Here is a 14,915-nt window from a genome sequence, read left to right as displayed (position 1 = left end):
CTTTTGGCAATTGTATCGCCGACATTTTGACAGTCGACACAGGTATACATAGTTCCTCCAGATATTACTGAAAACTTTGTCAAATTTATAGCGAACGAACAAGATATACACACGCACAAATGTATACAGCTCCTCTTTTTCACGAATGCTTGCTCTTCAAGTGGTCGGCGGGCAGAACGAGTGGTGGCTGCTGGCTGCTTTGATCCGGCCGCGTGACCAGCTTTGGCGTCGACGAGAACAATTTCTGGCTGGATCCAAGGCGCCCCACCTTTTCCAGCTTCTTGACGAGCACACGGATCATATCAACGTAAGTCACAATCCCCACCACCGTGTTCTCGCTCTCTGACTCCGTCACCCAGATGTAGCCGCATTGGTGCGACAGTGCTTGCGCCATGACCGCCGCCAGCGAGCTCCACGGCCGGCACGTCAAGCAGCCGCGGCTCCCAGAGTTTTGGAAGCTCGAAGTCAGTCCTCCAGATCTATGGGAGTCCTGCTCCGAGTCCGAGGACTCCTCGCAGGAATCCAGCGGCGTCGGGGGTTTTCCTGCAACTTGATCTTCGTCCGCCACCGCCGCCGCCGCCGCCGCCGCCACCTTTTGAGCGAGACGAGTTTCGATCAACTTTCCCAGGATCTTGGAGCTACGCTTGTTGCTTCCGCGGACGTACGAGAGGAAGTCGGCGGCGGAGAGTGTGGCGAGAGCCGCGGCGACGGCGGCGAAATTCTCGTCGTGGCGGCGGAGCGTGGACGACGAGATATCGCCCACCAGCTTGAGCTTCCTCTGGTTCTCGGTAGTGGAAGACGCCGATGAAGGAGATGGTGATGGAGTTGCCGGGACGACGATTGCTACTGCGCTCATCGCCTGGGAGGCCTGGTGGATGATCTGGATCGCCTCGATCGCAGGGTCCTCGTGCTGGATGGAGGCAAAGCTGCGGTTGATGATCCCGAGCTCCTCGATGGTGAAGAGTGGAAGCGGGCAAAACGCGGCTATGCAGCTCATGAGGAAGCGCATCACGGCCTCCTGGCTGATCCAGCACACTTCCTTGCGAGGCCAGCGCGAGGATCCGCTGCTACTGTTCCTCTCGAACTCCATCGCGCGAGTGGATCGAGATCTCTTGGGGAGAGGGACAATGAGGTACTGCACGCCCTTGATCACGAGCTCCAGCGCCTTGGACAGTCTACACGATAGTGGAACATCCAATTCATGTAGAAGAAGGAATAATCTATCTACCAAATAGATAAAAGTACCTTTCGTGGAGATCCACGCGCTGGATCCAGCTCCTGTGCACCAGCCCGGCGATTGGACGCGCGAGCGCGGCCTCCAGATCGCACAGCAGGGTGTGATCCGCGGCGAGGAAGCAGAGGACGTCGAGATTGTTGACCACGCCCAGGCAATTGGCGAGATTGGCGTCCCACACGCTAATCTCCGCCACTCCCAGCTCCCGCGCCATCGCAATGGCGTCCCCGACGCTCGCATTGCAGGGGAGGCAGTGGAGCGGCGGCTTACCCAGCGCGAGATCGAACACCTCGAACGATTCCAGAAATTGCGTCATCCACACGCCAAAGGGCTCCAAAAAGGATGATCATCTTCATTTCGAAGAATATACTCCAGAGGAATATTATTTAAGATATTCTACCGCACCTAGAATATACTCTCGAGGGGGTATATTCTGGTATATTCTGACGCATTATAGGATATTCTACCGCTATAGGAATATGCCATGGCGGCTTGGAGCATATTCTCCGCCAACGAGAAAATCAAAAAAGTAAGAAGACCTACATTGTCTATCAGTTTGAAAGTAGCAGCGATTTCTTGTTGGCCGCGAGCTCCTCGCGCGCACGACGCTCACGGCGCGGCACCGGGATCTAGAGATTTCCCTCCGGATTCGCGACCGGCGGCGGGGCTAGGCGATCGATTCGATCTCTTTCAGCTCTTCCGGATCGGCGGATCTCGCGCGCGCGCTTGGTGGAGGTCACACGGCACTAGGTAGGGGCGGCGGCGAGAGGAGAGGCGCGGCGCGATGATGAAGAACAGCGGCGCGGTCCTGTCGACGACGGCGCTGCTGGTGCTGGGCTACGCGCTGTGCTCGAGCCTCCTGGCGGTGATCAACAAGTACGCCGTGACCTACTTCCCATACCCTAGCCTCCTCACGGCGCTCCAGTACCTCACCAGCGCCGGCGGCGTCCACCTCCTGGGCCTGGCCGGCCTCCTCCACCACGACGCCCTCGCCTGGGACACCGTCAAGCGCTTCCTCCCCGCCGCGCTCGTCTTCTACCTCGCCATCTTCACCAACACGCACCTCCTCAAGCACGCCAACGTCGACACCTTCATCGTCTTCCGCTCCTCCACGCCGCTGCTCGTCGCCATCGCCGACACCTTCTTCCGCCGCCAGCAGTTCCCCTCGCGCTACACGCTCGCGGCGCTGCTCGTCATCCTCGGCGGCGCCATCGGCTACGTGCTCACCGACTCGGCCTTCTCGGTCACCGCCTACTCGTGGGCCGCCGCCTACCTCGTCACCATCACCACCGAGATGGTGTACATCAAGCATATGGTCACCAACCTGGGACTCAACACCTGGGGCTTCGTCTACTACAACAATCTCCTCTCGCTCGCCATGGCTCCATTCTTCTGGATCGTCACTGGCGAGTACTCGGAGGTGGCCCGGGCGAGTTGGGAGAGCCTGTTCCAGTTCCAGGCCGTCTTCTCGGTGGCGCTCTCGTGCGTTTTTGGCCTGGCCATCAGCTTCTTCGGCTTCGCGGCCAGGAAGGCCATCTCGGCCACCGCATTTACAGTCACCGGGGTGGTGAACAAGCTGCTCACGGTGATTATCAACGTGCTCATCTGGGACAAGCACGCCAGCACCGTCGGGATCTTGTTCTTGCTGCTCACGATTGTTGGCGGGGTTTTGTACCAGCAGTCGACGGCCATGCCGAAGCCGAGTAGCCAGCCATCCGAGGTGGTGGTGTCCAAGCCGATGGAGAGTTTGGGGGACAAGGAAGAGGAGGCCGAGGAGGAGGAGGATGAAGAGGCCGGTTTCCTCAAGAAGTCGTCCGAGTAAGAAAACGTAGTGAGCGAGCGAGCGAGGCGTGGCAAGCTCACACTTTCCTCTCAGGTACCAATCAATTCTACTGCCAGTCTCTTTAATGTGTTTCCTGACGGAAGAAGTGACTCGTCTATCTATCTATCAGGATTCAGGTACTAGGACTGCGCATGGCATAAATAATCAATCAAGGTGGAAGAAACAACTTCAATTCCATCACCACCACGAACGACGTGGAGGCAAAAAAGTCTCGCTCGTTGTTGGACTGGATGAAATCGATGCATCAAAAGCTAAGCTAAGTTCTTTCTCTCCTGAAAGATTTCTTTTTTTCTTTTTTTTTCTTCTTCTCGGCGGAGAAACCAGAGCAAAAAAAATCTCTTTTTTTTTTATCATCAAAACTTGGATCCAAAAGGAAGAAAAAATACAGAGAAAAAGACTAGCTTATGATGGAGCAGGAGAAGAAAAAAAGAAAGTTTATGCTACAGGGATTTCTTTGTTGCTCCACCAATTCGGGGGAACAAAACGAACGAACAGACCAACCTTGGGTGTGTGTGTGTGTGTGTTTTCTTCTTCGTGTTCTTCCAAAGTTCTCGGGGGATCTTATTGCGAAAGAATATAAAGCAAGCCTCTCCTCGTGAATCTCGTGTGTGTGTCAATCATTCTCATACCTGCTGTTGCTGCTGCTGCTGTTGATACTGCCGGAGCTTCACACTGTTGTTGTTGCTACTGCCATTGTTGTCCCCAGATCCCAAGCTCGACGCCTTGACTGGAACGTCCTCCACCGGCTCGGGAAAGATCTCGCTCGACCCGGGCCTCCGGTGGAACGACTGCTCCCCTGTGATCGACCCCTGCGAGTGCGACGTTCCCGAGTGCTTCCTGCTGGGATCGCCACCACCGCCACCACCGCCACCTCCGCCACCACCCACGTATTCTTCCCTCAGCACCCCGGACGCGATCACGTTCTCCGACGAGCTGTGCCGCCAGCTCCCAAACAGCGACGCATTCCACGAGCTGTGAGACGACGTCCGGGAGCGCAGCGACGAGCTAAAGTTCTCCTCCCTCGTCACCCGCTGCGGGTTCTCCAGCGCCTTGAGGACGTGGCGGATCTGCGGCCGCTTGGACGCCCGGCCGTGGAGGCACAGCTTGGCGACGATGGCCATCGCCCACACCTCCTCGAGCAGGTCCTCGTCCACTATCAGCGACGGGTCCACCAGCTTCATTATTCCCTCTTTGTTGTGCCGGTCGATGAGTGGAAGAGCCCACTCCAGCCAGGCGTCGGCGTTTGGATCCGAGGTGCCACTGATGTCGAGCTTTCCCGTCACCAGCTCCAGCAGCACCTTCCCGAAGCAATAAACATCGTATGCACATGATGCCACCGCGGAGCCTGCTGTAAACAAGAAAGAAGCATGAGCAGCTGGAGACCTTTGGAAACATTAAATGTTTTCTCACCTTGATCGCCTTGCTCGGTCGTCCTGCAGCGACAAACGAGAAAACTTAGAACGACAGTTAAAGAAAGAATGCAACGAAAAGCGTTAAAAAAACTTACTGTGACAATCTCAGCAGCCGAGTTATCAACCCAGGCTGCGCTTCGCCTCCTTGCTCCCGCGTTTCGCTCAGACTTCCCAGCCGTACCTCAAACTTGTCATCGAGAAGAATGCTGCTCGCTTGTACATCCCTGCCATGGCAAGGAAGAAGGAAAATGCGCCATCAGCTTTTACGTAACAGCAACCTTTAAACTGCAAGAACGTACCTATGTACAAGTGGAGGGACGCACTCGTGATGCAAGTAGCTCAGGCCTTCTGCCACTCCAATCGCGATTTTCAATCTTGTGATCCAGTCCAAGGACTGCAATATATCCGCGGGTGGGCTTGGAACAACCTTTTTGTGTAGTGCTTGTCCCAGATCACCGTTGGGCATGTACTTGTACACCAAAAACTTGAGCTCGTCCATTTCCAGGCAGTGCCCGAGGAGAGGAACCAGCCTGGTGTGAGACGCCTTGCCGAAAACTTCGAGCTCCAAAGTGAGCAAATCCTTCTTCATCTTGGCAACTTCGATCCTCTTGACGACGACGAGCACGCCCCCGTCTAGAACACCTCGATACAAGTCGCCCGAGTGCCCGGCCTTGATGAAGTTGGACGAAGAAAACTCCTGAGTTGCCCGGACTAGCTGACTAAACGTGAACGACTCTCCGATACTCGACATCTTGACAGCAACGGCGGGAGGCACGACGGGTTGGCCCGTCCCGCTCGTCGTCGCTGCACCAGCGCCAGCACCCGCGGCGGCGCCACCAGCCATCGCCTCGTCCGATTTCTTTGGAGGCTCTCGAGCCGGCCGCCTCTCGCGCTTTCGTATAAGAAGAACCAGCGCAGCCACCAGGAGAACCAGCCCAAGACCACCAAAAGTTCCCCCCAGTATAACGGCAAGGTGGCGGGGCTTGGACTTTGATCTTCTCGTCGGCATTGGCGTCGGCAAGTTGAAAGACGAAGCGTTTTGGAAAACCAGGCCCCTGGCAGCGTAGAACGCCTGGCAGTCGCTCAAGGACCGCTGCCCGCTCGCATTCACGAAACAGTTCTCGCTAAGTATGGCGCCGGCCACGGTCCCTGCCGGCACTGTGTCGTTGAGAAAGTTGTCCGAGACGTTCAAGACGAGCAGTCCTCGCAGAGACGACACCGCCGCAGGCAGCGGCCCGTAAAACGTATTGTTGGAGAGGTCCAGAGACTGCAAACTCGAAAGACTTGCCAGCCCCGGCGGTATCGTCCCCGTGAAATTGTTGAGCGAGAGGTCCAAGAGCGTCAAGTTGCGAAGATCTTGCAGAGCTCCAGGCAGCTCTCCCGCGAGCAAATTCTTCCCGAGAACCAGCTCCTGGAGCGTCGACCACCCCGTGAGATTCTCGGGGACCGACCCGTCAAGCCTGTTATCGGACAGCCTCACGCTCCGCAAGCTCGACGAGGAGCTCACTGCCAGAGAAGCTGGAATGGGACCCGAGAAGATGTTGCCGCTCAAGTCGAGATCTCTCAACGATGCCATCCTCCCGAGCTCCGGCGGCAGCACCCCGCTGAGCATGTTTCCACTGAGGTCGAGCAGCTCGAGGCGGGAGAGATTCCCGACGCTGGCCGGGATTCCACCCATGAGATTGTTCCTTGCGAGCGACAGCCTCCGCAAGCTGCCCAGCTGACCAATTCCCCCTGGAACCGACCCATTGATCGAGCACGCCGAGAAATCCAACACTTGCAATGCCGAGAGCTGGCCAATCCAATCCGGGAGCGTCCCCAGCATCACGAATCCCGTGGCATTGAGCAGCCGCAGCGCGGGAAGTCCCTGGAGATTGTCCAGCGCCAGCGTCGGCCGCGCCATCCCCACCAGCGTCCTCTTCAACCCGGAGAGATAGATGCTCACCACCTGTCCATTCTCGCAAAGAACTCCTCTCCAATTCAGGCATGGATCCCGCGTCTTGGGCCAGTAAAAGTCCCGAATTCTCAGCGAGTACCTGAGGTGCCGCATCGCGTAGGCCTCGGATGCCAGCAGGGTCTGCGACTCCGCCGGTAGGATCGTGACGACGCCGAGAAGCGCGAGAATCGCCCATGCCAGCCCCAGTGACATGATAGCCCCCTATCTCCCCAGAATTGCGCACATTCCCCGTCCGGGCACCTGTCCTGCTAGATCTGTGATCCCATTGCCTCGTGAGTCGCGCTATCAGCTACGAAGAAGAGCTACACCACTCTGCCACTGCCGCTGCCTCGATCGATCGCCGACTCCCGGGGGATTTCATCACCCCGCGAGCACGGCACACGGTAATCCCGGTCCTATCCCCGATCCGGGCCCCGGATCGCCCCCAAAATCCACTTGCGATGCGTTGACCCGTGCCGCATTGGAATCCTACCCCGACAAGTAAAACCAAGAATGCTCCTCCATTGTTTGACCTCGCTCGATCCCCGCTCTAGCGCTCGCGATTCGCGACCGCGCGCCGCGATTCCCAGCCCCAGCTCCCTGCAATGTGCCAAAATCTGGCAGCTCGCAAACCTAGACGATGCCGCGCCGCTGCTGCCACTCCTGCCACCGCCGATCGCCACAGCGCGCATCCATCCGCCATCAAACCCTAGCGCGCGGCATGGGCTCCAGGAGCCAGGGCGCGCTCTCCAAGCGCTGCGCTCGCCAAAATATCACACACACCCCCCGGAACAAAGAGAGCCGCCATAGCCGTGAAGAGTTAAACTGGGTGGCCAGGTGTACGGCAGGCCGGGCTCTCCGTACGTGTTTGAACTAGCGGGAATTATGGAGAGGTAATCTTGTTTTTTTTATTCTCGCCTTCCCAGCTTTTGGCGATTTGGCCCGGTGAAACCTCGCCACCTTTTCTCTTTCCTCACTTTTTTCTTTCCTACTTTTTGTGTTCTCGCGGGCTCCACGAAGATTGACATCCTCCCTGGAAGCAACTATGTCGTGTACAAATATACCCTTCATTCTAGCGTGTCGTGTGCGTGTATACACACACCTCACGAGCTCGTCATAGATTCCATGGAATTTTGTTACACTCGCCTTAATCCTTGATCAACAGTGGGGAACAAGATTCTGTAATGCATGTCCCACTTACATGTTGCACCCATGCCACCCTACAGCACACACAAGAAAGGAGCACACAAGAGTACAGAGTTTGTTGCAAAGGGGAGTTGAATGATCTTTATGGGAGGATGGCCTTTTGTTGCTGCAGGTTTCTAGGGCTTCTCTCTTTTTGGGGCTGGCCCCAATGTGTTGGTTTTTCCTCTCCTCTGGTTGGCTTGGGGTGGGTGGCATTGGCAAGTGAGTGCAGCAGATTTTGTAATTCTAGCCATTATATATGTCATTGTCTCCATTCAATGCCTTTTTTGGGGAGCACAGCAGAAGAACAGCTACTTCTCCTTCTTTGCAAAAACAAAAGCGTTTCAATTCAATCTCCTTTGACAAAACCACCCTTTTTGTTTGAGTTTGGGGGGCCCTAAGTTGCGCCCTCTTTGACAAATGCAATTCCAATGTTTCTTCATGCGGTGGTCGCTTTATCACCATCAGCACGACCACCATTTTTTGGCTTGCTCCTAAATCTTCCCAAGGAACACGTTAACTATGCTAAGTCAATCTGAATTTGTCAAGCTTTGCATTCATTGAACTAGACGAGATGAAGATGAGGCGATCACAGAACGAGAAGAATATGAGAAGATTGCAAGTTTTAAAACCACCACTCCTTAGAATTCCGGCGGAAACTTTCTTCACACTCACCACCAGGCATTTGGTGCTCTTAAAACATATTACTAATACTATGAAAATGACTAAATTTATGATCAAGCACGTTGGCATTGGTCGGCACAGCTCACCAGAAAATTTAGAACTTGATCTTCTATTCTCGAAATGAGTACAATATCTAACGGGGCATGACAGTTAAAAAATCAAACTGTTGGCCTTGATTTTTCAAACCGGAAGCATATTCCGGGCATCGAATAATCCCTGCCACGTATCAGGTCAGGGAGCTATGGCGGCAGCTGTGACTGCGAGCTACCGGTGGCGCAGCGTTTGTTCTAGGTCGCCGACGCCATCCTCTCGAGCTAGCGCGTCTCTAGCGCCGAGATTCCTGCGCCGGGCGCTGCTCGGCGCCGCAGCGGCGGCGGCTGGAATCATGGAGCCGCAGGGCGGGGATCCAGCGTTTGCCGCCAGGTCCAAGAAGAGATCCGAGGCAGAGGAGGTAAGAATTCCCGGATATTTCGATCGATCTCCACAGGATTTCTCCCCCTTCTCGCCAGATTCTAAGAAACGTGGTGTGGCCGGAGGAATTCCCCTTCAAGAAGGAAGATTTCCAGCGTTATGACGAGTAAGCTCCACATTGATAGCTAATGCTCTCGCTAACATGGAAGACGTTCTTTGTTTCTCAAGATCACCAGACACGCTCTTCTACTCCACGCCCAGATTCGTCACTCACATTGACGACGCTGCGATCCAGGCGCTCACTAAATACTACGCAACAGTGTTCCCACCAAGCAACACTCCCGGCGTGGCGTTGCTAGACATGTGTAGCAGCTGGGTACGCGAGATTTTCTTCGCTTTCTTTCGAATTTTTTTTCGTTTCTTTTTGTTTCGCTAGGCCATGACGATCTGACTCACAGGTTAGCCACTATCCCAAGAACTACGCACAGCAACGCATCGCCGGACAAGGACTAAACGAGGAAGAGCTCAAACGGAACCCAGTAAGGTCCAGGCTTTATTTTTTTGTTCGTTCTTCCGTTCGCTCCTTTCCAGCTCCTTTAGAATAGAAAAATCTTTCACCTCGTTTCTCGAGAGCTTATATATATATATATTCTCTTTTCTTTCGCAGGTGCTAACAGAGTACTTGGTGCAAGATCTAAACCAGAATCCTCGCCTACCTTATGAGGACAATTCCTTCGACGTGATTACAAACACGGTAAAGCTGCTTGGCCTCTTTTCCAGGTTGCTTTTCCTTCGTTCTTTCTCCGTGTGCCTGGCTCCTCGCTTTATTCCATCTCTCTTTTCCTTCACAGGTCAGTGTGGACTACTTGAGCAAGCCCATTGATGTCTTCAAGGAGATGAATCGCGTACTTAAGCCCGGAGGTTTAGCCTGCTTGAGGTACGTGCCTCGCCTGCTTTCGGATAAGATAACTCTCGCCGCTGCCTCTAGTTTCTCGAATCGATGCTTCTGGACGAAGGCAGTCTCCGTGTGGACGGCAACTGGGGACGTGGATCACGTCTGGATTGTTGGTGCTTACTTCCATTACGCTGGACGATACGAACCAGCCGAGGTACTTGAAAAACCAAGCCTGCCTTTCTTCTCGTCAACGTTGCCAGAGTTTTCTTTCAGGCCTTGGATATATCGCCAAATCCCGGAAGAACGGATCCAATGTACGTCGTCTTCTCTAGGAAGGTGAGAGCGTGAACTGTAAACAACAACCGTAGTACTTGTCTATAAATGCCGAAGAGAACCTTCCATACGTCAAAAAAACCATATGTACAAATTGGTTTAGTCGCGCTCATGATTGTAGCGTCTGTTTCAACTCGAACAATTCAACCTGACAGGCAGTCCCCGTATGAATGAGTGACAACAAAAATGTGAGAAAACGAACGAACCTGTAGTTGAAAGGCTCTTGTGCGCTCGCTGGCCAGGACTCCTCGAGTGGAATGTAACTCCTACAACGTGATCATAAAGAGAAAGCTCAGCTATGCCGCAATGAAAGTTACCTTTTGAGTCTCCTCGAGCACCGCCTTTAGAAACGAGAGGTCGTGTTCCAGCCTTAAATTCTCAGAGTGGACGATGTTGGAAAGGCTGTTGGACTCTTCTTGGACGAGCTCCGACGCCTCGAGCTTTCTTCTCAGCCCTTCCACCTCCCTCGTTACCAGGCCGAGCTTTGCTTCGGCGGATTGCTGGCTCCTGGTTGCAAGGTTCAGCTTCTTCTCCAGCTCGTCCTTTTCTTGCTGCACTGCTTCGAGCTCTGCCTCGGTCAGGAGATTCTTCTTCACCGCCAATGCAAGCTTTTCTTTGAGTATCTCTTCCGAGCCAACATCTTCGATCTCGTCCGACTGAGAATCGGAATCGCACTTCACGTCGGCGTCCACGGAAGTCTCGTGCTGCTCCACGGGGCGTGGCGACTGAGGTTCCTTAGTCACGGTGTCGTGTGCATCCGGCGACTCGGGTTCTTCTTCGCCATACGAAACCTGACACAAAAGCCTGCATCGGTATTACTGAAGAACATGAAGACCATCTTTTCGGTGCTTACGTTGTCGTTAAGAACCTTCTCGCCTGCCTTGTAACTTTGATGAGCCTGAGAGTGTATCTGGCGCAGCGGAACAAGACCAGGAACAGCTTCCGGGGAGGGAGAGTCTAGAAGCCGAGAGAGGACGGTCGGGCGCTGATTCGTGGGGCTCACAGCATTGTGAGCTGCAGAAGGTACAAGCGGATCTCTCGGTGACGTACGTCCGTTGCTGCCATGAAAAATGTCATTGTCTTCCCTTTGCTCCCCTGATGCAATGTACAACACTTGCACCTACGATTTCTAATGTCACGAGAGGACGGAAGGTGATTATAATAAGCACGAACCTCGTTGCTCCTAGATTTCGCACCGCTTCCGCCAAAGGTAACAAGAAAAGTCCTGTCTTTTTTTTGAACTACAACAAGGCTCAGTCCCTGTGCATGCAGGAAAACAAAAAGAACTTTACTACAGAGACAAATACAAAACCCTGTACCTGATTACTGGCAACAGAATCCAGCGAACTCCTCATAGCGTTCATCCATGACATTTTGGGAATATCAAGTGCTATAGTTTCAGCAACTCCTGAGACATAATATTAGACCGGATGAAAAGCCACAAAAAAACCGTACTGGTTCCACGCTGAGCTCCGCCCGTAATGTACCATTTGTTATTCACAAGGACGCCAGAGCTGCCCGTCCTAGGAGATGGACTACATCCTCCTGGCTTTAGGCGAGACCACACCATCTGCAAAACGGATATCAGAGGATGGGAATGCCGTATGACATACGTACAGTTTCAAAGTCAAGTGCATAGAGATCATTTGAGACTTTTGTCTTCGTCGAACCGCCAAACACAAGAAGGTAACGATCATCATACATGCCAGCAACATGTCGGGCCCGTGGTGATGGTCCTTTGCCACTGAGAGAAACAGCAAAAAAGTGGTAGCAGCATATGCGTAAAACATGTAGCCTACCTTGTAAGCAAGGGAAGCCATATGAGTGACTTGAGATCCAAAACGTGAAGATCATTTAGCATGCGGCCTCTTGCATCTTGGCCTCCAAACATGACCAAAATAGAGCCGGCACGACTTACAGTTTGACCACTCCGTGCTGCCTGCACAGTTTCGTCAGTGCTGTGTGAGACAGCTCACTTAACTTACGGGAACGTCGCCTTTCGCATGGACTTTAGTCCAGTGTTCTGTCTCGAGGTCAAACGACCAAACTGTAACAAGGGAAAGGTCATAGAATTCTTCGAGAACGTAGCTATCGAACCTGTGACTTTGTCAGTGTCAAGGTCCATATCTCCTCCAACCAAGAGAACAGTTTTCCCCCACGCAATCTGTAAATAAATGATAGATCAAGGAAGAATATCTCAAGTGTTTGTACCAGGCTGTGGCCGCTACACGGTGGAAGCTGTTGCGAAGGTTTTGTTATTACAGATGATCCAAGCTCGGACCATGTCAATTTTCCCAGGTGAAGCATCTAAAACACAGCCAGCAAGGAAATATTTATCATCATCCGAAAGTGTGTTTCCAACTTACGTGTACATCGTTGAGCTTTCTATTATCCGTTTCACCACCAACAACGATCATCTTCCTTCCTATCACTGTCGTTGCGTGCTAAAGAAGAAGAACCAAGAAACCACCGTGAGTGATTCCTCTCGCCAAAATGTAGCTCAAACTTACGTTACGGCGAGCTTGAGGCCGGAATCCAGACGGCTGGATCGCCGTCCAATTCCTATTCTCCACGATGTCTTCGAGCTTCTCGTCTCCGCCACGATTTCCAAGGCATTGTAGGCCTCCGTCAGGGGAAGGAGTGCTGGAGAGGCTGAGAGAGTCCTCATGATGCTACAGCGAAAATAAAGAAGAATAGTCTCGCATTGCAATGCAAGGCTAGCAGCAAGATTTACCTTGGAGACGTGCCGGAAGCTCGAGAACAATCCAAACCAGTCCCGCTTCCCTTCATGCCGATTGCTGTGATGAGCTGAAGGATGCGGCGCCTCCATCGCTCGCGAGCTAGGCTACAAATCCGAGCAATCCGGAGCCAAATCTCCGAAATTTCGCTCGTGGGAACCACCGCATGCACAGAACACAAACCCTACCAAAATCGCGACCGCGAATCCCCGAATCCCCTGTTCCCGTCGCACGACCGCGCCAGAGAGCCTGTTCTTCGCGGCGCCGCCGGTCAGAGGAGCGAGCATCGATCACTGGAGGAAGAAATCGCGCATTGAAATCGCTGCGCGCACAAATCTTTGGCGCAGTCCCCTGGCAGGCAGCAAAGCCACCATCGCCAGACTGGATAAAAACACTAAAATTCCAAAGCCAAAGTGATTGGCTTTCGCGACCGTACGCCCACGGCTCAGCCATTCTGGGCCAGGCGGCCAATCAGTCAGAGCGTACGGCTGCCCACTGCCCACTGGTTTGTTCTTTCTCCTTTGTATGTATCTTCTAATCAAAGGCAAACAAACGAACAATACAAACCAAACCATGTCTTGCAAGCTAAGCAAATACCATGGCCTGCAATCGATCAAACAATAACTTTGAAGTTCCCATGATTTCTAAGTCGAGAACCAAAAAATTGACGATACACAAAGTCACCTAAATCTATTTCTTTTTAAGTTTTTTTTCTACCTTTTCTTCATTTTTTTCAACTTTTCTCTTTAAGCTTTGTTTTTACAGAAATTAAGTTGGGAGTTAGAAAAAGTATATACGTAGTATAAAGTTTAGAGGTTCAAGCTTCGATAGATCCCACCGAGGTTTCTTTCTTGAGGGCGGAATTTTCTTCCTGAGCGGACGCGCAGTCCTGATTCTTCACGGAAAACTCGCTGCTGGTTTTGTCATCCTTGACGGACTCCATAGACTGCTGGAGAACTCTGCAAAGAATTTCTCCCTTCACGCATAAGCAAATGCTCGCAAAAAGCAAATCACTGCTCTACGTTTTTACCTCTCTTTACGCCTCTGGAGGAACCGAGTTAGAGAAGCCTTCCTCGCTTGTGGAAGCACTGCGACAAAGTAAAAGATAGAAACAAATTAGAACATGAACAAGGAAAAAGAAAAGCTGTGTGTACCTTGAGCTGGAACTGGAGGACACGAGATCTTGGGAATGCCGGGGTTAAAGTTTCCTCCACTTGCGCGGCCGCCAAAGTTGAGGCTTAGAAGCAAACCGGCCTGCGATGGAGCTGCCAATCCCTGCTGTAACTTACGAACTTTGTGAGCCGGCTCGGGAAAGCCGGCATGGTTTGCAGACGGGGCTTGCAAGGATGCCAAGGATCCCAGAATCTGACTCGCGTTTCCAGTGGCTGAATTCCCAGCCAGGAGCATGATCGCATGAGCCTGAAGAAAAACTCGTGTAAGACACGAGAGAAGTTTCACAAGTGGAACACACCTTATCTTCAGGGATATCGTCATAAACGTTGACACAACCCGCGTAGAAGATCGTAAGCTGGTGCTTCGGCCTACAAAGTCAAACAAATATGAGCTCCAATCCATCATCCATGAAAGGAAAAGAAACAAAGAAAGAAAAAAAAAACGTTCTCTACCTTGCGCCATTTACAAGTGGAGCAGCATGAGTCAAAGGTCTCTCCAGAGGAACTTCCAGCTGAGGAGAACTCACTTGGCTGGGCGGAAGAAGCGAGAGTGTGGCCGAATCGTTGAAACCAGCATCCCCCGTTAGCAATTTCCTGAATTGCAACTCCCTTGCCTCGAGGACCATCTTCGCATTTCCCTAGAGGAGCCAGTAGCAAGCAGCATTAAGCAAAAGTTCCAAAAGCCAAAGCCCCGAGAGAGAACGACAGAGAAAGAGAGAGAGAGAGAACAAGAAAAAGATCTTACCTCAGAGAAAGCCCCAAAAGTAAAATTCCAGGCGCCGGTCGATCGATCCGGTTGTGAGAGCGGCCGCCTTCCAATAGATCGACCCAAGAAAGCGATGGAAGAAAGGTAGCGCTAGACCTAAATGGGGTGGGGATGGATGGATGGATGCGATGAAATGGTGGACACGAAAGAATATAAACGCACTCGCACGCACTCGCTCGCCTCGCCTTGAAATCCACGAGGCCAAATGACATGTGCTCCGTTTGAGGGACGGACGTGGCAGTGTCGCGACGGAGAATCTCGTGGGAGCATATGCCCTTCTCAGTGGGAAACATGAAACACGTTTGA

The 14,915-nt window shown here is 52.8% G+C and overlaps 6 protein-coding genes across 7 annotated transcripts; 2 read left to right on the top strand and 4 right to left on the bottom strand.

Moving 5' to 3' along the window:
• Positions 1 to 64: 64 nt before the first annotated feature.
• On the bottom strand, positions 65 to 1,637 carry LOC9656159 (CBS domain-containing protein CBSX5). The gene is made up of 2 exons (XM_002977408.2): positions 1,246 to 1,637; positions 65 to 1,175 (listed from the first exon to the last, which is right to left on the bottom strand). Exons 1-2 carry the CDS (start codon positions 1,548 to 1,550, stop codon positions 140 to 142), a joined length of 1,341 nt encoding a protein of 446 aa, XP_002977454.1. The 5' UTR covers positions 1,551 to 1,637; the 3' UTR covers positions 65 to 139.
• Positions 1,638 to 1,700: 63 nt separating this feature from the next.
• LOC9639368 (GDP-fucose transporter 1) lies at positions 1,701 to 3,355 on the top strand. Its single transcript, XM_002977575.2, has 2 exons — positions 1,701 to 3,110; positions 3,187 to 3,355. Exon 1 carries the CDS (start codon positions 2,019 to 2,021, stop codon positions 3,054 to 3,056), a length of 1,038 nt encoding a protein of 345 aa, XP_002977621.1. The 5' UTR covers positions 1,701 to 2,018; the 3' UTR covers positions 3,057 to 3,110; positions 3,187 to 3,355.
• Positions 3,356 to 3,401: 46 nt separating this feature from the next.
• LOC9656158 (probable LRR receptor-like serine/threonine-protein kinase At2g16250) lies at positions 3,402 to 7,271 on the bottom strand. 2 transcript variants are annotated; one of them, XM_024682492.1, is made up of 4 exons: positions 4,789 to 7,271; positions 4,585 to 4,713; positions 4,488 to 4,510; positions 3,402 to 4,425 (listed from the first exon to the last, which is right to left on the bottom strand). In XM_024682492.1, the coding sequence occupies exons 1-4, from the start codon at positions 6,636 to 6,638 to the stop codon at positions 3,701 to 3,703; spliced, it is 2,727 nt and encodes a 908-aa protein (XP_024538260.1). In that variant the 5' UTR covers positions 6,639 to 7,271; the 3' UTR covers positions 3,402 to 3,700. The 2 variants fall into 2 exon arrangements, with proteins under 2 accessions (XP_024538260.1, XP_002977453.1); XM_002977407.2 differs by having other exon boundaries at positions 3,402 to 4,422.
• Positions 7,272 to 8,506: 1,235 nt separating this feature from the next.
• On the top strand, positions 8,507 to 10,085 carry LOC9639367. The gene is made up of 8 exons (XM_002977574.2): positions 8,507 to 8,745; positions 8,804 to 8,871; positions 8,934 to 9,081; positions 9,164 to 9,244; positions 9,373 to 9,459; positions 9,557 to 9,642; positions 9,694 to 9,814; positions 9,874 to 10,085. Exons 1-8 carry the CDS (start codon positions 8,536 to 8,538, stop codon positions 9,946 to 9,948), a joined length of 876 nt encoding a protein of 291 aa, XP_002977620.2. The 5' UTR covers positions 8,507 to 8,535; the 3' UTR covers positions 9,949 to 10,085.
• Positions 9,955 to 13,060, bottom strand: LOC9639366 (acyl-CoA-binding domain-containing protein 4). Its single transcript, XM_002977406.2, has 15 exons — positions 12,668 to 13,060; positions 12,444 to 12,605; positions 12,300 to 12,377; positions 12,145 to 12,240; positions 12,031 to 12,097; positions 11,919 to 11,980; positions 11,733 to 11,872; positions 11,551 to 11,677; positions 11,389 to 11,503; positions 11,253 to 11,341; positions 11,107 to 11,193; positions 10,787 to 11,053; positions 10,251 to 10,724; positions 10,140 to 10,199; positions 9,955 to 10,081 (listed from the first exon to the last, which is right to left on the bottom strand). Exons 1-15 carry the CDS (start codon positions 12,761 to 12,763, stop codon positions 10,043 to 10,045), a joined length of 1,959 nt encoding a protein of 652 aa, XP_002977452.1. The 5' UTR covers positions 12,764 to 13,060; the 3' UTR covers positions 9,955 to 10,042.
• Positions 13,061 to 13,335: 275 nt separating this feature from the next.
• On the bottom strand, positions 13,336 to 14,751 carry LOC9656157 (protein TIFY 6B). The gene is made up of 6 exons (XM_002977405.2): positions 14,589 to 14,751; positions 14,297 to 14,481; positions 14,143 to 14,212; positions 13,826 to 14,090; positions 13,702 to 13,759; positions 13,336 to 13,630 (listed from the first exon to the last, which is right to left on the bottom strand). Exons 2-6 carry the CDS (start codon positions 14,467 to 14,469, stop codon positions 13,489 to 13,491), a joined length of 708 nt encoding a protein of 235 aa, XP_002977451.1. The 5' UTR covers positions 14,470 to 14,481; positions 14,589 to 14,751; the 3' UTR covers positions 13,336 to 13,488.
• Positions 14,752 to 14,915: the final 164 nt, after the last annotated feature.

The sequence above is a fragment of the Selaginella moellendorffii genome, unplaced genomic scaffold (assembly GCF_000143415.4).
Source record: "Selaginella moellendorffii unplaced genomic scaffold, v1.0 SELMOscaffold_34, whole genome shotgun sequence".
Taxonomy (NCBI): Eukaryota; Viridiplantae; Streptophyta; class Lycopodiopsida; order Selaginellales; family Selaginellaceae; genus Selaginella; species Selaginella moellendorffii.
The sequence above is the reverse complement of the archived record's forward strand: the minus strand, read 5'-3'. Positions and strand labels throughout refer to the sequence as shown.